General features: G+C 43.7%; 1 protein-coding gene across 2 annotated transcripts in view; it reads right to left on the reverse strand.

Moving 5' to 3' along the window:
- Nucleotides 1-23,259, reverse strand: part of LOC135217984 (E3 ubiquitin-protein ligase RNF123-like) — a 245,262-nt gene that overhangs the window by 176,749 nt on the left and 45,254 nt on the right. For both annotated transcript variants that reach the window (XM_064254111.1, XM_064254112.1), the window contains exons 4-7: nt 11,473-11,566; nt 11,114-11,276; nt 10,911-11,006; nt 8,682-8,826 (exon numbers count right to left, since the gene is read on the reverse strand). In XM_064254111.1, the coding sequence (XP_064110181.1) occupies nt 8,682-8,826; nt 10,911-11,006; nt 11,114-11,276; nt 11,473-11,566 (498 nt within the window). The remainder of the gene's footprint in view (nt 1-8,681; nt 8,827-10,910; nt 11,007-11,113; nt 11,277-11,472; nt 11,567-23,259) is intronic.

Consider the following 23,259-nt stretch of genomic DNA (forward strand, 5'->3'; position numbering starts at 1 on the left):
ATCGAAGCGGACAGCTCAAGCTTCTTCTGTTATTGGACATAAGCGTTCATTGACGTAGTCTACAAGTCTATTTCTTGTACGAGTCTGTGATTGATGAATGAGAGCTCTTCCGAATCTAGTCAAAAAGAGCTTAACCGCTTACACAATATAAAGTTATTGAGATGTTTGTCAATGCAAACTAACCCATTTACGGGACAGAGAGATATTTTGTCAATGAGGGGATACCCACTTACTTGACAAAACGATAGTATATTGTCAATGGGGGAAAGTCACTGAATTGACAAAAGGTAATCCAGGAAGTCGAGCATATTAGTTTTCCGATTCCCGTATCAATCGAGGAAGGGGCAAGAATCCTGTTAAGAGACTGGGCTTACGGCAGGTGGACCCTGATGTTCAACTTCGGCAGCGTCGTCCCGACTAGGAACTAACAAAATCTATCATCTGAAAAGTCCCTTCAGATGGACTAAAAAGCTTGCAACCTTAATTTTATTGGCAGTATGGCAAAGGAAGTTGTGTCTTGCGCTTTCCTGAAGAGCGTCCTCTTGATGAGTGCCTTTGCAAGATTCTTACCGAACGTTTTCGAGCATCATGACGAGGAGGACGTCGAGCTTTTACATAACCCGTAACTGCCTTATCGCAAAGTCTTGACTGCGGTAGAGCAAACGAGATCTTCCCTTGAGCTTTCCTTAACTCCATCCACCTTTGCGAAAAGCAATATTAATTGACAGAGACCTCTTGAATTCACGAAACCCGAGGTCTTGCTGGGTTTCGAAGACGAAGTTGTTTGCCCACTTTAAGCTTCCTCCAAAGCACTGCTTACTTCACATTCTTTGCAGGTGGGGTAGAAGGTATCACCGAAGGTAGAGGTAAAAATTCTTTAGGCCCAAATCGTAAACAAGAGCTTGAAGAGTTCAACAGAAACGTTCAGCCAGGCGACCCACCTGGCGTGCGCTCGGCGTCCACTGGCGCGCGCGCTCGGCGTCCACTGGTGCGCGCTTGGCGTGCACCCGCGCGCGCCTGCCGTCCATCCGAGTGTTCCGTCCAAGCCGAGCGTCAAAAGAAGCGTGCAGAAAAGCGTCACACTCCCGACAGGCGTCAAAACAAGCGAGAGAAACTGCCTTCAGGGAAGAGCGAGATACATTTCGGAGAGAAATCCGACTGCACGAAGCAGTCTCAGGAGAAGGGTTGATCGTGTGAGAATACGAGGGGCGAGGGAACGTCTTATTCTCACAGAAACAAAGCTCGGACGTCCGCTCTCAAAAGCATCCTGCTACTATGACTTCTTTTTCTTATTTCTCGGTGGAAAGACGTACACGTGATCAGGCGACGTTCGCCTTCTTACTTCTCACTGAAACGCATAACGAGAGAGAGAGAGAGAGAGAGAGGACGTGAAGCGTCCTCTTCTATAAAGCTTCTATTTAGAGGGCGCGAGTCCTTCCGAAAGCTCCAACCCCTGCACGGGGAGGACGCTTCGGAGGACGAGAAGCAATCCTTCAGGATTCGTGCACGTGCACGCACTTTGGCAGCCTGAGGAGTTTCATCAGATACTGCCGAAGGCACGCCAGATCGGTGGGGGTTCCTCGTAACCCTCCTTCGGCTTTCGACATGCTCTCTCCCCGGGTCCTGGGAGTCAAGCAGAGGTCCCGGCCTAGAGGCGAAATAAGGCCGATCTGAACCCTCCACTACACAAGGGGCACTGTCATTGCACTTAGCCACTTCACTTTTGCTCTCTCAAGCAAGCACTTTCGATTCTAAGTTACGAATCGATAGAGTATCAGAGAAAGGGCAATACCCTCTACAGACACTGATTAGTGCCCGAAGGCAACAATACAGGGTTAGGAGAAACAATTACAGAAGTAGCACTCTTCACAACAATGAAGAAGAGCGAGCACCTCTCGCAGACATATTCATAGCCCGTAGGCCATACTACAGGGTTAGGCAAAATAAAGTCTAGAGGAAGGTTAGCAGGTTCACTACCCTGACTTTTGTTTACTGATTAATTGCGTACATACGAATCATACGTCTTCCTTACGGAATTAGACAAAGTCTCACCCTCCTTACATGACAAATCTCAACAAAGAAGCAAGACCCATACCCCTCGTGCATACCAAGTGCGGATCTACCGAAGCTTTAGGTAGCCACACCCTATCTTTGCAGACAACACCCTCTGAAACTAGCCTAACTAGATTCAGATATCTTATGCAAAAATGAATCAAATTCAAAACAATTTAAGATAGCATATACCTAGCCACAAATCCAAGTAAATAAATCAAAAGACAATTAGGATACTTGGCGGCAATAAAGTTTCCAAAATCCTAAGACGGAGGTACTGAAAACAGGTGTTTCCAGCACCGGCGACAGAAAAATTATGAATAGAAAATGGGAATGGTTCCTGATACCTGCCTCCCAGCGGCGGGAATGGGTACTAACCACCTGGCCGACCACTGCGTGTGCCGGAAGTTTTTAAATTCTGTCGGACTTCAGAAAATACAGCTATATATATATCTGACAGGTAAGTTTCATGAACAAACTGCATATTTTGTTAGTTCAAACTCAAAAAAAAACCCACAAAAATCTTATAATTTATCTTTTTTAATAGTTTTATCACAAAAAGTGAAACTCATATGACAATAGAAAAATACTGTGAATATGTGAATTTCCCGTGAATAATGGTAATACAAGTTTCATAAAATATCTACAAATACGTGAGTCTGTGAATAGCGTGGGTCGACGGTACAATATTGCGAGACTTTTGTCAAATACTTTTATTATCCACAGTTCTATAATACACGTACAGTAGTGCCTCAGGTTACAAAATTAATCCATTCCGAAGCAGCCTTCGAAACCTGATTTTTTCGTATCCAGAACTACGTTTTACATGTAAATTGCCTAATTTGTTCCAAGCCCTACAAAAACACCGCAGTAAATTTTATAATAAAGCTAAATTGACCAATAAACAATGAAATACAACAATTTGGACCATTCAATACCTAACCTAACCATTAATGTACCTGTAAATACAGTGTTTGTGTGCCCTCGTCACCCTTGGAGTTATCTGCGCCCTTTGTCTACTCTATCACAAAGCAATATCCCAGGAGAAAGGTACAGTACGAATCTGTAGTGGCAATCTTCTACTATTTGCTTTCATTTCCCCCTTTTTTCGTCAGTGTTTGTGTGATCCTCCATAGTGGTTCAATAATTCCCACAGCTGTGCTCCCTTAGAAGATATCTGGGTTTAAGAGGTGTGGTCACCTAGGAAGTGACTGTGTTCAATTTCCTCCCCTTTTCAGTACAGTAATATTTTGAACAGTAATTCAGTCTTTCTTTGCCCTCTGAGGAATCTTACGATTTATGTTAAGCTCATACCCATTCCGCCCCACCCCTGTCGCACACTTATTTATACGATGTTTGTATTGAAGGCCTACTGCAAATTCCTGCTGTGAAGGTGGATTTTCCCTGTCCTTCTACTCTGGGCCAGAAAATTATCAATTTTCCAAGATAAGTTGTATTTTTCATAGCTACTAACCTCAGGTCTTAACAATAGGATAATTTCTAGTGCATAGCTTCATCCAGTTAAATCACAGTTGAAAGCAAGATATCCTGTGAGAGCTGACAATGCGTGTGTATATCAGGTGAAGAGTGGTCAAGGACCACGCATCCGCGTCGGTCTTTTCCTAACCGCCTGAATGAGTTGTGGTTGACCTCTCTCGACCTTTACCTGGTTCACTGCCCATTTCGAATCGTCCCACATGTCCTGGACACGTGCTCATGGCTCCCAGCATTTAACCCAGCATTTGGCCCTATGTGACAGTCATTAGCATCCTTATTGGCGCATTGAAATCAGAAGAGTAATGTTAAGTATAAATACATTCCCTTATAAATTCAACTCTCGGAGTTTCCTTACGATTTTTCCCTTAAGTTGTATTTGGCCTTCAGTCTCCCATTTTTATATTGTACAGGGTACAAGAAATACTGTATGTACATGTACTTATGTATGTAGTAAAATGTGGAACCTTACTTTTCGAGTGAGGCAATGTCCGAAAGTGGCGACAGAGGAGGACAAACGGAAGAAAACATGAATACTTAACTTTATTAAACACATTAAAAAATGGCAGAAAACATTAACACTAAACTTTACGAAATCACTAACACGAATTTACGTTAACGAACGAAATCTACGTGAATGAACAAATTCCATGTGTGTACGATAACGCTGCCGAAACGAAATGGTCCATGGGAGAGGTGAGAGGATGGTGGTGAGTCTACTGAGTTGGCGGCGCGCAAGTTTTAAAATTGTTCTCGACAGCCCAGGCGAATCTCAGACTTTACAGTACACCATTTTGGGACCTGAATTATTTTCATACACAGAAGCAAAAAATCCTTGTCCTTGCCTTCGTAACCTGGATTTTTCGTACATAGGGACTTTCGTATGTAGAACTATGACTGTACATAATCTACTGCAGTAAATAACAAAACAGTTTTATGTGCTTATGTAACAGAATACACTATTTTTTTTTACATCTCAATTAGCTGTAATGATGTTTATTTTTAAAAAAAGACCAGAAATATTATAGATTTCAAGAACGAACCTGTAGCGAAGTATGAAAGTGGTGCACGTGTAGCTGATCTCGCTAGGATGTATGGCAAGTCAGTGTCGACAATTAGCTCTATCCTAGCAAAGAAACATGAAACCAAGGCAACTGATGTTGCAAAAGGGATCACATCATTATAGAAACAGAAAACACAACTAATGGAAGATGTTGAGAAGCTGTTGTTAGTGTGGATCAATGAAAAACAGTTAGTGGGGGATAGTGTGTCTGAAGTGATCATTTTTGAGAAAGCTAGGATGTTGCATGCTGATTTAAGTAAGAAAATGCCAACAGCTAGTGATGCTCAGTGACTTCAAGGTCTGCAGAGGCTGGTTTGAAAAATTCAGAAAGCGTACAGGCATCCATAACATGGCATGGGAAGGCTGCAAGTTCGGATAAACATGCCGCCAAAGAATTCGTTGGTGAATTCAGAGCATCTTGAGGCTATAGGATTCCTCGCACAACAGGTCTTCAATTGGGATGAGACAGGCCTATTTTGGAAAAAAAATCCCAGAGGAAAGTTCATTGCCAGGGCATAAGCCTATGAAGGATAGGCTAACACTCTTGGTCTGTGGGAATGCCAGTGGGGATTTCAAAGTGAAGCCCCTAATGTGTATCACTCTTAAACTCCCCAAGTGTTAAGAAAAACAATGTCATAAAGGATAAATTGCCTATGATGTGGAAGGCCAATAAAAAGGCATTGGTCACAAGAAATATTTTCGTTGAATGGGTCAATGAGTCGAAGTATTGTCTTAAGAAGCCTTGAACAAACTTGTCAATAGATGGAGTTGTCGGAAGGTGTCAGTAACTTTCAGTTTTGTATCCTTGGGTGGTTGGTGTTCTTATCATCCGAGGTATAGAGTGAATGTTTAAAATCCTGACAGATAACTACCAAAGCAGCCCTCCACTGACCGACTTGCAAGCTTCTATTGTGTTTTGTTAACATTTCATTTGTTTATTGTCTTTAGTCTCTTATTATATAATTATATAAATTTAAGTTCACGATAGGGGTTCTGATAAGTTTTTTTCTCTCTCTCACGCATCCCATCTCTCTTGTCTCTCCTGTGCTGCCCCGGTTCGTACTTTTCCAGAAATACCAATACTACATACGTTGATCCCAAGATCCGAGAGATAAGTCAGCCAGATTAATAAATCAGCCTCACTCACGCCCAGATCAGATCCGGGCATCCACAACCCAGTTTGGCTGCACACCCGGCCGCCCTCCCCACACGTTTGTGTGCCCTCACATGGCAGGCCTTGCTCTTGTCGTCACCCTTGGAGTTATCTGCGCCCTTTGTCTACTCTATCACAAAGCAATATCCCAGGAGAAAGGTACAGTACGAATCTGTAGTGGCAATCTACTTCTATTTGCTTTCATTTCCCCCTTTTTTCGTCAGTGTTTGTGTGATCCTCCATAGTGGTTCAATAATTCCCACAGCTGTGCTCCCTTAGAAGATATCTGGGTTTAAGAAGTGTGGTCACCTAGGAAGTGACTGTGTTCAATTTCCTCCCCCTTTCAGTACAGTAATATTTTGAACAGTAATTCAGTCTTTCTTTGCCCTCTGAGTAATCTTACGATTTATGTTAAGCTCATACCCATTCCGCCCCACCCCTGTCGCACACTTATTTATACGATGTTTGTATTGAAGGCCTACTGCAAATTCCTGCTGTGAAGGTGGATTTTCCCTGTCCTTCTACTCTGGGCCAGAAAATTATCAATTTTCCAAGACAAGTTGTATTTTTCATAGCTACTAACCTCAGGTATTAACAATAGGATAATTTCTAGTGCATAGCTGGATCCAGTTAAATCACAGTTGAAAGCAAGATATCCTGTGAGAGCTGACAATGCGTGCGTATATCAGGTGAAGAGTGGTCAAGGACCACGCATCCGCGTCGGTCTTTTCCTAACCGCCTGAATGAGTTGTGGTTGACCTCTCTCGACCTTTACCTGGTTCACTGCCCATTTCGAATCGTCCCACATGTCCTGGACACGTGCTCATGGCTCCCAGCATTTAACCCAGCATTTGGCCCTATGTGACGGTCATTAGCATCCTTATTGGCGCATTGAAATCAGAAGAGTAATGTTAAGTATAAATACATTCCCTTATAAATTCAACTCTCGGAGTTTCCTTACGATTTTTCCCTTAAGTTGTATTTGGCCTTCAGTCTCCCATTTTTATATTTGACTAAAAGCTGATCGGTCTCCGTGTTAATCGTGGTCAGGAAGAAAAAAACATCCATCGCAGGAGCCATCAGACTTAGTTCAGATCAACTAGTATATTGAACCTTTGATCCAACTTACTTTTGAGGCTGGCAAAGTGGTCGGATTCGGAAGAGTGGGGGCAAGAGAAGGAGTATGTGGTCTTTGTGAATGAACAGATCCAGGAGTAATAGGAATAGGTAAAGGGGGAGACAAAGCAACATTCTTATTACTAGCAATAGGAGTTAATACCTGGCCAGATGCTATCTTACCACCGGTTTTAGCAGCTGCCTTCATCTCACGTTCCCTTTCTAACTTTGCTAAATGGGATGGTAGTTTTCCATTTCTGTTCTGTCCAGTCCATACACTCGTCGCAGGTCAAACTAATATTACAAATCTGTCCTTTGCAATTTGTACAAAGGGCGAGAATAATAGTTCGCTTTAAGTCATCCAGGTATGGAGGAGTTATGGAGTTCCATTTGACAACGTCTGTGTGTGAGAGAGAGAGAGAGAGAGAGATGAGAGAGAGGAAGAGAGAGAGAGAAGAGAGAGAGACGAGACGGAGAGAGAGGATGAGAGAGAGAGAGAGAGAGAGAGAGAGAGAGAGAGAGGGTGTAATTGCTGTATGGATAGTTAATGACTGTATTGGCTGTTAGTGAATTCTGGCTGGGTTGTCTGCTGGTAGAGATCAGAGTTCTGAGTTATTTTTGAGTCAGTCTTTAGTCAGAAGCGGTGAGAGACAGTAGTGTCGGCAGTGGTCTGTGAAGACATTGATAGCTATAGTCAGTCAAGTGGTGTGTTTTCGAATTGTTATTGGTTTGTTGCTGATTGTTGTTGGGTTTGATATTAGTAGTTGATTAGAGTTGTTGTGCCTGTGTTGGCATTGTTGTGCTTGCGAGTTCCTGTTGAGTTATATGTGAGTTGTTGTGGTTGAGGGTTGTTGTTGGGGAGCTGTTGTGGTTCCTTGGTGTGGTTGTGAGTTGTTAAGGGTTGTTATTGGTGAGCTGTTGTTATTCTTTGATGTTGTTGGTAGGTGTGTGGGTTGCCCTTTGTGCTGTTGTTTTTTTGTGTTGTTTGTGGTTTGTGCAGAGGTCTTGGGTTGTGATTGTTCCTTTTTTGTTGTTGTGTTGTTGAGTTTTGTTGTTGTGTCGAGTTATGGTTGTTCCTTGATTGTTGTTGTTGTCCTTGGTTGTTGTTGTTGTTGTTATTGGGTTGTGGTCCTTGGTTGTTGTTGTTGGTATCTCTTGTGACCTCGACCAGTGCACAGCACAGGATAGCCCAGAGTATCTGGAGAGTTGGTAAGTACGTGTGTTGTTTTTGTTTTCATTTTGTTTTTCGTAGCTATAGGTCAATTGTCCTGCATGTATTTTGTTGTGTAAAGAAGAAAGTGTGACTGGGGTGGGTTGGGTAGCAGGAGTGATTAGGTTAATGTGGGGAGGGTTTTGCAACTTGTTTTTCCTAGCTTGTGATCCTGCCACACAGGTATTGCAGCCTTTTCTGCAATACCATAAACCAGAAGTGCTAAAGTCAGACATCTAACCTAGCAAAACAGTCAAAATAATATTTGACTGTCACAAATAAGGAAAAAGTCAACAATAACGCTGAACAGCTACCAAAAATAATCCACCAATGGGAGGAAAAACTAAAGTCCAAACCAACAGATGTAGACCTAACTGCGTCAAGTGGAAACTCATATCTAAGTAATTACTGGGTAAGTTACTCTTATAAAATTAGTAAATAATATATTATCATTTTATTGTTTCCCAAAAAAATAATAAAATAATACATTAAAAAATATAAATAAAACATTTAGTGTTTGCTTCCCAGACCTTAAAAAAAGGAACACCAAAAAGTACTTGATCTGATAATGAATTACAGACCTATGATCTTACCTGTAAAATTTGACAATTCCCCTATCCAGGTCAAGTGTACTAGATATTATATCACCACACTGCCACATGGCTCCATATTTGTAAGTCGCAACATTCCACTTGCGTTGACGGTTACCATCATATGCATAGGAATCAGGAGTGTCCCCTTAAAAACAAATGAAGCGGTATATATTAAAAATTAAAGGAATAAGTTAATCATGTATACCAATTATATGTAAAAAAAATTAAAGGACATTAAAATGGTGTAATACAATAAGTTACTAAATAATGACAATACAGATCAGACATTTAAAGAGCTTGGAACATGTATCCAGAAATAAATTCATGCCCATGATATGCTAATGAGTCTAAATAAATTCATGCCCATGATATGCTAATGAGTCTATCAACAAATTATAAGGATATTCTCTCTGATGGCACTCCTATAACATCCTAGAGTTCTTAAGGGCTCTAACACTAATAAGGACCAACATGAGACATGCAATTTTTTATTATCAATGTTTCATTTCGTAATATTACTCCATTTCTACCTAAAATACAGATATTTTAATTATCATATTTCAAACTTCCCACTTTTCCCCCCTAATGTACTGGCCATCACAACTTTTAATGACACCTGCTCAATTCTGTAGCTTTGCTAATGTTTGCATGGAAGTAAGCAACTTTAAATGTACAAGTATTTCATTTTTTTCATGCATCTGCTTCATTTAAAGATTTTCCCCCTAGTTACAAAGGAATTATAGTGATGAATTTCATTTTTTTTTTTAATAAGCTTAAACCTTCACATAATTAGACATTTACGATGTCTGCCTTCCCTCTGAAAAGACATTGTCTGCTTTCTCATATCTTCAAGCCCACTGAACTCAACAAGGTTTCTATAGTTGAAATGAAGACATGTCAAACATTTTGAAAAAGACACATCCAAAGTCTATGAAGCCAATGAGATCTTGCTTTATGAAAAAATGACATATTTTTTTATTAATTTGTATTTTTCATGGCTAACAAACCTGAGACTTTACATTAGGATAAATCTTCTGGTGCCAGCTGGAAACTGATTAAAAACAACAACAAAAACTGTAACTGCAACGAATCTGTGACATCTGGCATCTGATATGTAGCTGAGGTGGAAGCGAGTCGGAGACCATGCTTGGACCTAGACATAACAGATTTGTTAGCTATGAAAAAATACAATTTAACTGAAAATGTGTTATTTGTTCAAATGCAGAACAAACCTTTTGTCTTAACGTTAAGAAAGACTCATGCTTGGAGAGTGGTATGAGAATCCTGAACCTCCAGTACACCTGATCATTCTCCTTAGAAATGAGGATCTATTAAAAAGGACCTAAGCCTTTAGGATGTTAGATATGTGGATATCCATCACTCAGTCCATTGGGTTTAAATACAATGTAACATGTCCAGATTCACTGCATATAAGGAAGTCAAAGCAAACTTTATCTGTTCAAGCAGCAAAACATGTCAGCCACATGAATGGGGTTGCCACCACTCCTCACTCCCACTGACGACACCAATCTCAGCAGATGGCTTATTTGCCCTCGTACATGGCTGACAAAGATCTGAAGTAGCTGGACACCTGAGTTGCTGCTCTGTGAGAAAGATCTCTCGCTCGAAAGAGATACTGGACAGACTACAAACGTGAAGGGTTAAAGACTTTGCCAATTCGTGGTATTGTACCTCTTCACATGAAGATGACAGAGAAAGTTGTGCTAAGGTAGAATCTCTCTTGGCATTTCTGAGAGAAGAGATAGGAGACCCAGGAACCACTCTGCTGGCAGCCACAAAGGAGCTACGAGGGTCATCCTGAGATTCTTGGAACTCATTAGGTACTCTGTTCAGGATATAATGGATCAGGCAGAACAAGGGAAGGTGCAAACTTCCAGGTTATTCCAAGAATGTGGAAGGGAGTCCTCTGCCCCAGCGAACAGATCTGAGACCAGTGAACAGTACACCTCAAGCTTTCTGTCGAACCGAGTAATAAAGAGGTCCAACATGGGTCTTCCCCAAGTAGATTCCCCAAAGTAAAGGAGATGATAGGATAACCCCAGGGGATGTCATGATAAGATGTTCTTTACATAATTGTAATGAAATCTATATGGCTGCATTCTAACATAAGCAGCAACCTTTCTCCCGGACCAATTTTGAAGTAAATACAATACTGAACAAATACATGAACACAGGGTATAACCTAAAAGTAACTTGCAGATTACTTACCTACACCTTTTTCCTTTGAAAAATGACAATTCATTGTAGCCCAACCAACCTGCATTACTCCCTTAGTTCCTAACATTAGTTCATACTGCCATCTCCCTGTTCAAAAGGAAACATTCCACATATTAATTTATAGTCTTTTCTTTTCCTGATTGTATAATACAAATATACACCAGTTGTTGAACTTTAAACACAAAAAGAACTACCTTTATAGACACACGTATTGGCACGTATGGTTGAAAAATTATCCTGAGAACTGAGACCCAACCGATCATCACTGAATGAAAATGATCCCACTGAGTTTTTACTATCAAACTGCACTCTCTTGGAATCACTGGGTAAACGGCCATCACTGGACCACTCTTTTGCCTGGCAAAGAATTTGTAAAAACTATTATTAACTGAAAACAAAAAAAAAGTACCCTAATGCTACAAATTCAAGTTGTTGTCAGAAACCATAATAAATATGGTTCACTTCACCAAGTCACTTACATAAGTAACCCGTGATAAACTACAATGTGTATTTTATCCTGTCTGAAAAATCAAAACATGAAAGCAATACATACCTCAGAATGCCTATGATGTCGCAAGGCATCATCTAGGCTAAGCTTCACTAAGGACTGGACACAGCCATAATCTGGGGACTCGCTGTAAATACCACTGTTAAAAGAAAGAAAATAATTGTGATTTAGCATCTATAAATGATGGCACAGCTAACAAACATAGTAAATTCTTAAGACAATTTTCCTACATATACGAGCCTGAAGTCTTGTAGTATATGTGGAAACCTCTGGTGACAGCTGGATGTCATCCAAGATTGGTAACAATTTTTCAAATTTAGCAGCAGCTGACTTTGACCTTGACTCTTTCTTCTTATCCCTTACAAATTAAGTCTCTTAAAAGCATGGAAGTAGTATAGCAACTTTTTAAAAATGATATTGTTATGATACAATAAAGTTTGTTCATACTTACCTGGCAGATATATATATAGCTGTATTTTCTGAAGTCCGACAGAATTTAAAAAACTTCCGACACACGCAGTGGTCGGCCAGGTGGTTAGTACCCATTCCCGCCGCTGGGAGGCGGGTATCAGGAACCATTCCCATTTTCTATTCATAATTTTTATTTCCACTGTCCCCTGAGGGGAGGTGGGTGGGTACTTGATTATATATATCTGCCAGGTAAGTATGAACAACCTTTATTGTATCATAACAATATCATTTTGTTCATGAAACTTACCTGTCAGATATATATATAGCTGAATCCCACCGTTGGAGGTGGGAAGGGACAGAATAGAAGGATTTTGGGAAACAAATGCATGCAGATGATTTACATCTTGGTTCCACCTGTTAGCATAGCCGACTTCGTGATTACTGTCACCCAAGTCTGCTTCTGCTTTACTAGAGTTGCCAGCGAGGTAGAGACCTATAAAGCTGGTGCACTCCAGATGATCTGTCAACGGGGGCGTGACCACAATGTGACTAGACCATATTGACCATACCATGAGGGCTAAGTAAAATAAATATATATATATAAATATATATATCACCACCTGACCAACCTAGCCAAAGTTAAGGTGTGTTAACTAAGGCTTAAGAATTAAGAAGTCGCCGTTGTCGGCGACTCAACAACTAAATTAAGAGCTCTTCCTAACCATTTTCTACAGGATAGGATGAGTGGTACTTCTTGCCCCCAAGATTGTGTCTGCAGACACGTATGGCCCTAGCGAGCAGCAGATCTCATATGCCATCTTCACATCTCGCAGGGAGTGTGAAGTGAACACAGAGTTGCTTCGCTAAAACATGGTACTCAGGATGCTGCTGAGTGCCATGCTCTGTTGAAATGCTTCGAGGCCGCGCCCTCACCTCGTGAGCATTCAGATCAAAAGATTTCAAATCTTTGTGCAAACACAACGAAGGAGCATTTTTGAAAGAACTCCTTAACACTAAAGCCAGGGTGTTCTTCGATATGGGCAAGTCTGGTCTTTTTCGGAACACTGCAGATTGCCAGAATGACTTCGACTTTCTTGAGTTTTATGTAGATAAAACTTGAGAGACCTGACAGGGGACAGGACTCTCTCTGGCTCCTGCCCACTAACTTGTGCCATCCTTGCTTCCAAGCTCCTGGCCCAAGGACAAAACGGGTTTTCCATTCTTAGGCCACAACGAAAGGCTTAGAAAGCACACCGCCTTGTGTTCTCTAAAGCAAAACTTGTGACGATGGCTTAAAATCTCACTAACCCTCTTTGTCGTATCTAGGGTGGTTAGAAGAAGGCCTTCCTGATCACATGCAAGAAGTTAACAGGTAGGAGAGGTTCGAATGCTTTGACATCAAGAACTTCAGACTACGTCTAAGTTCCATATTGAAAGCTTCGATCTGGACATGCACAGTCAGTCCGTCTGTACTAAAGTCAGGTGACCGACCCAGTTTGACCAGGTCAGACGAATCAAGGACAGCAAGGCTGTACCCTGAAGACCATAAGGCCCTATTCTTCGCTGAAGGATGAGTGTCTGGACTGCCTGGGCGATTCAATCTAAGCAAACCTTGGGGGGTGTATCAACGCAACCCAATGTCGTCAGCGAATCAACTCCTGACTCGAGCTTCTGGTGCCAGGAGAAAGGAGCAAGGAGCAAAAAGGCGATTCAGTCCCGAAGGAAGAATGCCTGACAGTCCAACCTGGTCTCATGTTACACGATCATCGGGGTGTATAAACGCAACCGACTTCGTCAACAAGAAACTCAGGGCTACTATATGTCGCCTGATCTCGCACGAGTGTCTGACTCCGAGAAAACAGGTGAGACAAAAAGTAGATGGTGAGAGAGTTTCGAGATTCCACAGAACTCAAAGATCGTGAAGGGCTTTGTTGTTTGACAGACGCAAATCTCTGAGCCCAAAAGCCGTCAACAACATATTTGCGTATTCTTTAATAGTTGTGACTGCCAGCTTATTCCATTCTTCAGACGGAAATGGAAGACGGTAATCTTATTCCTGTCAACATCTCGATAGTCTGAACGTTGTCAGACTCAGAGCGGAGAGGTTATAGGTACCTTTCGAGTTAGAGTAGACCGACTCTCTCGGAAAATGGTCCTTGGAAAGTGAACTAGGAAGGATGTGACCTCTGTGAATCCAGGATCCTGAAGGCCAACATGGGGCGATCAGCGTCATTGTCGCTCCCTGTGACGTCATAAATCCTCTTATTTCATTTCCTAAGCGATTGAAAAAGGGGAAAAGAGACTAAACATCCATCCCCGTTTAATATCATAGGATGGCGTTTAATGGTACCGATCCCGGATCGAGAAAAAGGGAGCAGAGAAGAAGAAACCTCTTCGTCCTCAACATATCGAAGAGAAGAATGAAAGGGCGTCCCTAAAGTCTCCACAACTCTCAACTTACTTCTAAAGAAAGATTCCACTCGGAAGTCAAAAGTTGCTGCCGTCGATCGAGACGATTCGTACGGACTTTTGCAATCCTGTAACGAACCTCTAGAGGATCGTTACATTCTACGCCTGTTGTTATAATAGGCTCTTTCTCGTAAACTCGAGCAGGGACCGAGAGAAGATACTTCTTAAGATATGAGAGCTGTGGAATATCAGAGTTGATGTGGACCACTGGTTCCAAAAACTCGTTTCGAGGACTGGAGGGACGACCGAATTGCATTTACTTCTTTCAGATTAAGATCCAGGACATCTGAAACCCTATCCATATTGTCCGGCAACCTTCTTTCTATCATGACGCACTGAGAGATGTTCAGAATCATTCCTAGATCTTTAATAATATTTCAGTTTCCCGGTAGGAAAAAACTGTGGTCTGAATTGCAGTCTATTCGGGGAAACAAACTTCTTCAGGAAGGAAATGGTCCCCAGCAAGCTCATCCATTCTCTCCCCGAGTATGCTTACTTTCCTAATAAGGCTGCGCTTTCCCTAAGCAGGAGAGCATATAAAAGTGCAATGTTGCGGTAGACTCGTAGTTCTATACCGTGCAGTAACAAGCACCGAAAGGATTAAGAGATAACTCTGTTGAACATAGTAAGGCAAAACGAATGCAAAGTTTATTCATTCACGTAAGAAATCCCCTCAATCTTAGGCTAAAGTCCGTGATTGTAGGACAGAGATACAGTTAGTCAGTCAATCCCGCAGGAGAGACGTAACCGCCAGCACAGAGATACGGTTAGTCAGTCAATCCCGCAGGAGAGAGAGACGTAACCTACCGCGCATGACAGCGCACGATCTGTTACTGGCTCGGTTGGACAGTCAGACACAGCAGCAGCCAGCAGCTTACGAACGTCGTCTCTTAACTTTATGTCTGGGTTGCCAGCTACCCTATTCTACGGAGAAATAGGTCTGTTATTTTTTGAGCAAAAAGAGACTCTCAAGCTGGTATATTTAAGCGAAACAGAAAACGCTAAATATATAGATGCGTTTGTGTCGTCAGAACACTACCATACAACGGTAAAAGATAAATCGGAAACTCCTGGAAGGCTGCAGGGAGTAACGATTAAATGTCCTTAAAATAATAGACAATAGACCTCTCGGTTGCCATCCGAAGAGGTAACTACAGCAAGCGTGTATGACTTGAACCAACCAGTAGAATAACGCAAGGCAAAATATTTTATTATATCACAATACAGTTTGTTCATACCTACCTGGCAGACATATATATAGCTGAATTCGGAAATACAGCTACATACATATCTGACAGGCAAGTTTCATGAACAAAACTTAGAGAATCGAAGCAGACAGCTCAAGCTTCTTATGTTATTGGACATAAGCGTTCATTGACGTAGTCTACAAGTCTATTTCTTGTACGCAGTCTGCGAATGACGAATGAGAGCTCTTCTGAATCTGTCAATAAGAGCTTATTCGCTTACGCAATATAAAGTTAAAGAGATGTTTGTCCAATGAGAACTGACCCATTTACGGGACAAAGAGATATTTTGTCAACGAGAGGGGTACCCACTTAACTTGACAAAAACGATAGTATATTGTCAATGGGGGAAAGTCACTGAATTGACAAAACGTAATCCAGGAAGTCGAGTATTTTATTTTTCCGATTCCCGTCTCAAACGAGGAAGGGGCAAGAATCCTGTTAAGAGACAGGGCTTACGGCAGGTAGAACGACGATGTTCAATTCGGCAGCGTAGTCCCGACTAGAAACTAACAAAATCTATCATCTGAAAAACCCTTTCAGATGGGCTAAAAAGCTTGCAAAATTATCCTGGGAAGAGGAAGAAACTCTCCAACCAGCTTCCTCTCCCGTATCACAACTAATGCCTGCTAAAGCTTAAAATTTATTGGCAGTATGGCAAAGGAAGGTCCTGTCTGCGCTTTCCTGAAGAGCGTCCTTTTGATGAATGCCTTTGCAAGAATCCTACTGAACGTCGCCGAGACGTCGAGCCTTTACATAACCCGTAACTGCCTTATCGCAAAGTCTTGACTGCGGTAGAGAAAACGAGATCTTCCCTTGAGCTTTCCTTAACTCCATCCACCTTTGCGAAAAGCAATATAATATTGACAGAGACCTCTTGAAATCACGAAACCCGAGGTCTTGCTGGGTTTCGAAGACGAAGTTGTCTGTTCACTTTAAGCTTCCTCCGAAGCACTGCTTACTTCACATTCTTGAGGCTCAAAACTTAAACAAGAGCTTGAAGAGTTCAACAGAAACGTTCAGCCAGGAGACAAACCTGGTGTGCGCTGGCGCGCGCTCGGCGTCCATTTGCGAGGACGCTCGGCGTCCACTGGCGAGGACGCTCGGCGTCCACTGGCGCACGCCTGGCGTCCATCCGAGCGTCCCGTTCAAGCCGAGCGTCAAAAGAAGCGTGCAGAAAACCGTCACGCTCCTGACAGGCGTCAAAACAAGCGAGAGAAACTGCCTTCTTTTTCATATTTCTCGGTGGAAAGACGTACACGTGATCGGGCGACGTTCGCCTTCTTACTTCTCACTGAAACGCATAACGAGAGAGAGAGGGGACGTGAAGCGTCCTCTTCTATAAAGCTTCTATTTAGAGGGCGCGAGTCCTTCCGAGAGCTCCAACCCCTGCACGGGGAGGACGCCTCGGAGGACGAGAAGCAATCCTTCGAGATTCGTGCACGTGCACGATCTTCCGCAGCCTGGGAAGCGTCAACAGGTCCTACCGAAGGGACGCCAGATCGATGTGGGTTCCCCGTAACCCTCCTTCGGCTTTCGACATGCCCTCTCCCTGGTCCTGGGAGTCCGACAGAGGTCCAGGCCTAGAGGCGTTATGGGGCGGATCTGACTTTCCCTCCTGACGAGAGAGAGGACGTGAAGCGTCCTCTTCTCTAAAGCTTCTTAGAGGGCGCGAGTCCTTCCGAGAGCTCCAACCCTTGCGCGGGGAGGACGCCTCGGAGGACGAGAAGCAATCCTTCAGGATTCGTGCACGTGCACGAACTTTGACAGTCTGGGGATTTTCATCAGAAACTGCCGAAGGCACGCCAGATCGGTGGGGGTTCCTCGTAACCCTCCTTCGGCTTTCGACATGCCCTCTCCCTGAGGTCCTGGGAGTCCGACAGAGGTCTAGACCAAGAGGCGTTATAAGGCCGATCTGACGCACCCTCCACTACACAAGGGGCACTGTCACTGCACTTAGCCACTTCACTATTGCTCTCTAAAGCAAGCACTTTCGATTCTAAGTTACGAATCGAAAGAGTATAAGAGAAAGGGCAATAACCTCTATAGACACTGTTTTAGGGCCCGAAGGCAACATTACAGGGTTAGGAGTAACAATAACAGAAGTAGCACTCTTCACAACAATGAAGAAGAGCGATCACCTTTTCGCAGACATATTCATAACCCTATGGCCATACTATAGGGTTAGGCAAAACTAAAGTCTACAGGAAGGTTAGCAGGTTCACTACCCTGACTTTTGTTTACTGATTAATTGCGTACATACGAATCATACTTTTTCCTTACGGAATTAGACATGTTTACTGATTAATTGCCGTACATACGAATCATAACGTACTTGCCTTGACTGGAATAGACAGTCCTCACACTCCTTACATGACAAAATTTCAACAAAGAAGCAAGACCCATACCCCTCGTGCATACCAAGTGCGGATCTACCGAAGCTTTCGGTAGCCACAACCTATCTTTGCAGACAACCCCCCCTGAAACTAGCCTAACTAGATTCAGATATCTTATGCAAAAATGAATCAAATTCAAATCAATTTAAGATAGCGTATGCCTAGCCACAAATCCAAGTAAATAAATCAAAAGACAATTAGGATACTTAGCGGCAATGAAGTTTCCAAAATCCTAAGACGGAGGTACTGAAAACAGGTGTTTTCAGCACCGGCGACAGAAAAATTATGAATAGAAAATGGGAATGGTTCCTGATACCCGCCTCCCAGCGGCGGGAATGGGTACTAACCACCTGGCCGACCACTGCGTGTGTCGGAAGTTTTTTAAATTCTGTCGGACTTCAGAAAATACAGCTATATATATATCTGACAGGTAAGTTTCATGAACAAATGACAATTTTTGAAAGTAAACTGTATTTTTCCTAACTATACAAACCTGAGGGCCTTTACATTAGTACTTACTTTCAGCAAAGGCTGGATTGGAATACAGCCGTTAAATTCTTGAACTAGGTGGTTAGACAGTAAATACCGCCTCACCTGCCCAGATGTAAATACTCCACTTTGCCTTTCAGCTCAGGTTTCAGATTGAGGGGTGGCATGAGGTGGGCATAAATGTAAAGCACCTCAGGTTTGTATAGTTAGGAAAAATACAATTTACTTTCAAAAATTGTGATTTCTTCCTGCATGATATACAAACCCTCAGTCCTTTACATAAGGAAGACTCACTGATTGGTGGGAGGAATGTGAGTGAGCCTCTAGAACTGACTGGAGTTCTGCACACCTGGGCTATTCCTCCTGGTTGTAAGAGCAAGGAGGAGTGCCCTGCCTCTGACAACTTGATCGGAGTAAAGGAGCTGCATGATCAAGAGTCAGACTTCTGGGCCTTTTCGAAATGAGTGAGGAATCATAAATCATCCGGAAAAGGGCTGGAAGAATATTAGAGTCGGAGGCATTAATGCAAAGATCTAGGAGGGGTTTGCATTGTTGCCAGCCTCCTTCCTCCACTTCCCGGAGGAAGGATTGGGATTGCTTCTATAATTCTGATAAGAAAAATAGAAAGGAAGCTCGATGTGTATGCTTACCAAATCAATCGCCCGACCAGCCAGGGTAAGTTCGAGTCCTATCCTCAACCTGAAGTAAGAGTAGAAGGACGAGGAGGGGAAGGTGGAGAGGCCAGTAACTCTCGCATCCTTCTTACCTCTAGAATCGCACACCACAGGTGAGATGCAACTTGTCCTCTTGAAGAAGCCAGGTAAGCAAACACAACCTGTGAGCATCCACCACTGGTCCAAGTCCAAGGAAAAGAGGTTTCAAGGATCTGTGGGCAGACAGGAAGAAAAATGACAATTTGTCGAAAATTGCATTTTTCCTAACTATACAAACCTGAGGTCCTTTAACAATAGGAAGGTAACTAGCGGCAGCTGGGACGGTCGTAAGCTTCGAACAAGGGGAGAACGGTAGTTAACTGCTTGTCCGATCGTGCGCGCGCCCGCGCCCGAGAGGTTAAGAATCACTTTTGCTTTAGGCCCATGCAAAAAGTTGCAGAGTGAGGGGTGGCATGAGGTGGGACTATATGTAAAGGACCTCAGGTTTGTATAGTTAGGAAAAATGCAATTTTCTACAAATTGTCATTTGTTCCGATACGTAATACAAACCCTCGGTCCTTTAACAATAGGAAGACTCACTTATTGGTGGGAGGAATCTGAGTCTTTTTGGTGAACAGACTGGTGTTCGTCCAACCCTGGAGTGCCTCCCTGGTCGTAAGAGCAAGGGAGGGATCCAAACCTCTGTCCGATTGATCGGGGTGTGCACCGCAGGATCAATGGTCAGACCTCTGGGCCAAGTACTAAGAGAGAGGCAAGCGTATCTCTTCGTACCAGCAAGCAAGAACTTGTTCCTGTTTGCAAGAGACAATCATAAAATGATGGGTTTGTCTCAAGTTGGCATCTACTTAGTGGTGGATATTACTCCTATCCCTACTGAAAGGGATAGGGGTAAGGATAGGGTGGTGCTCTATTGAGTAGCTCACCTGCATCTCGTCCTTACCCAGCAGGGTGACGACCGTGTCCCTCTACCCAGAGGGAGAGGGGAGAAAAAGATGGGAAGAGGAGCCAGTCACACTCTCATTCACTCATCCATTCTTACGGTCACACCACCAGGACTCGATGCTGTTTCAGCCTGCGAGGGTCTGGGTGGGTTAACTATACAACGTGTTGAGCAACCACCACGGTTCCCAAGGAAAAAGATCCAAGGACCTGTGGGCAATATCCCGAAGGTAGAAGGAGGTGCATGCGGTCCGGTTGGACCAGGCCCCTGCCTTCACTACCTGCGCCACGGAGAAGTTCTTGCGGAACGCGAGAGAATGATGAAGAGGCGTCCACAGTCATCCTGGGTGTCGAGTTTCTTCAGACAGCTCCGTCGCGCCTTCACAGGACAAAGCAGCATAGCCTTCGTATCGGAGGCGGTGAAGTCAATTAGGGAGGGTATTGTGAAGGACTCGAACCAATCGTCAGTTACCGAAGGGATCTGGAGTCTTCGGGGGGCTACTAAGATCCAGTTAACTAAATCTGAGCGTCAACAAATCCCCCATCCCCTTGTGCTTGACTTCGCAAGAAACGTCAATGTGCAGTTACCCTAAGACGAAAAGAAGGGAATAGTCGTATGACCTATCCCTCTTCTCGACTTTGGTTATGTACAGTACTCATACTGACAAGCTATTAAGACGAAGTAATGATTGCTCTGGAACAACCGAACTAAGTCCACAGCATAGTTCGTAACCGACTCGGGCGCTCTGACAGCTGTCGACTGACTGGTTCGGAATCGGTAGTGAGGCAAGTTTTCCAAGCATCCGGATAAGTCACGTGACCTTCGCCCTTTAAAGTTATGCTGAGAGACCAAACAAATAAAATATTTGTTAGTCACCGATGCCGGACGGCGCGGTGATGATTCTCTTAATGCATAAGCTCAAAAGGCGAAAGTCAATTGCCTTCAAAAGACCGAGGTCCCTGATGGCAAGATAATCTCATAGACGTTGAATCTCAGCTTAAGGAGAAACAACACTATGTGACGTTGAAGACGAAGGTAGGCAATGAATGCAACCTACGTCTTCCAGCTGAATCGAGAGAAGGAATCTCAAGATTCTGAACCTGTGCTTACAAATGACTGAAAACGCTAACCGCCATTTCATTGCTGTCCGGTGTGCAATGAAAGCGGGGCGTTCTTCAGTAATGAAACACAGGGGAGAGCTGCTTGAAGAACTGCTTCTCATGGGCTGAACGTTTGGAAGTAGAGCTGGCAAGTGTGGGAGTAGGCGATGTCTTTCAATACATCTGCTAATCCGGGATGAACAATGAACAATTGCACACCTCCGAATACGAGATATTTTGAGGACAAACTCAGATTCCGCAAAAATCATTCGCATTATCGCGATACGATGCAGCAAGAGACTATTACAGAATTCTGTTACCGTGCGGTAAACAGAAAGATGAGAGTCGAATAGATATCTCTGTTTTAAATTCTCGCAATACCGAAGACGATGAATACTAGTGTCACAGCAGTAGATGGTCATTCATGTATGCAGAATCCCGTTAATCAGAAACTTAAGTCGTGATTGTTGGGCAGAGATACGGTTAAAAAGGTATTCAATCAAAGCAGGTGAGAAAGATATAACCAACCGTGCATCTCGAAGCGGCAGCTGGTACTGAAATGCCTCGGGCAATTCAATACGCAGTAGCTGTCGCTGACTCGTCATCCTGAGTTGCCAAGTAATCCTTTCCACGAAGGAATGCGTTCGGCTAGAACTACCGAGCATAAAAAGATATGCTCAAGCAATTATATTTATGCGAAACGAATTTCGGTAAATATAAAAGCTTAAATGGTGTTGTTGTGACAACACCTTAAGTATATCAAATTGAAACTGGAAACTCCAGGGAGGTTGCAGGCAACCCCGAGTTGCAGTTCAATTAGAATACTTCTCGTCTACGTCGCAATCCGTAGAGTAACCAGGATATGCGCCTACCCCTCGGACCATTCAACTGCTTAGCAGAATCATGTCGCGAGGTTAATATACGTAGTATATTTGTAGGATTCTGAACAACGATCTCCATCCTAAATTCTTTCCTTTCAAGAAAACAAAATAAGGATTGGAGATCGACCGCCTTCGATCTCTAAGAAAGAGAGAGAAGGAGAGGTCTTCCCCGAAGGAAAGCTTCAATGGTGCACAGAATAATGAAGACGAAAATTCAAGCCAAACTGGATATTCCCGTCCGTTCTTTCTAATCCAGGGCTGGCCGCCACTGTGAGATATCTTCCTTCGGCGACAGTCTTCTTCCAACACTAAGAACTCCAGGAATTCGAGCATTCGGCGAGATCCCCGATTATCGTGGTAACAATTATCGGGAATACTCGTCTAACTCCCTTGGACAGTGGTCTCGCCATGTGTGCTAGAAATTCTGCAGAATTCTAAGCGCCCAGCGAAACCCCCACCGGATTTGTTAAATGAATATCGGTTGGTTGTCCTCTCGATTCCCGTAGAAATCGGAGATGGTGCAGGGTCCCTCCTCCACGACCGGGGTTACGTCAGGTAGGACCCGAAGGTCCCCCCGGTAGCGCAGTCCCCAATCGTGGGATCCTACAGAGAAGTCTGTAGGATCCTACCCCTTTCCCTCGTAGCCGTAAGGATAGAGGGAATGGGGAAGGAAAAGGATATTGCTCGCCCTTCCAGCGGCACTAGCATTTGGAGACGAGAGTAGGAGCAGCCATCACCTTGCGGCGATGGCCTTCCTCCCACCCCCCTCCCCCCCGAGGAGGGTCACAAACTCGTGCTGTAGGTAAGCATCTGCCACCACTGTGAACTTCGTCTGGGTGGGGCTGATCGACACCTGACAGGAGAGCCAAAACCGTCCTCTGACTCATTCCAGTCCTCGTCGAGATCGAAACCTCTCAGGAGGACGGAAGGAAGGAGAGGGGGGGGGGAGAAAGAAGAGCTGCAATACTCCGAAAAAACACCGCTGTCGCGGCAGAGGAGGGGAAGTAGCATGCCCGACCGGCTAGACCTGAGCGAGCCTTCTCGTCCGGAGACAAGAGGCTCTCCTGGTTCAGAACCGAGTCGAGAAGCTCTATCGCGGCAAAAGCCCACCATCAGTCTGGTTCCCTACTCGGGCGGCGATCCTCTCCCCAGGTCGTTGTGCTGACAAATCAGTGCAATAACCTGGGCAAAGTTACTCTGAATCTCGGAAGTTACAGCGTCTTGAGGA

The sequence above is a fragment of the Macrobrachium nipponense genome, chromosome 9 (genome assembly GCF_015104395.2).
Source record: "Macrobrachium nipponense isolate FS-2020 chromosome 9, ASM1510439v2, whole genome shotgun sequence".
In the NCBI taxonomy this organism is placed as follows: domain Eukaryota; kingdom Metazoa; phylum Arthropoda; class Malacostraca; order Decapoda; family Palaemonidae; genus Macrobrachium; species Macrobrachium nipponense.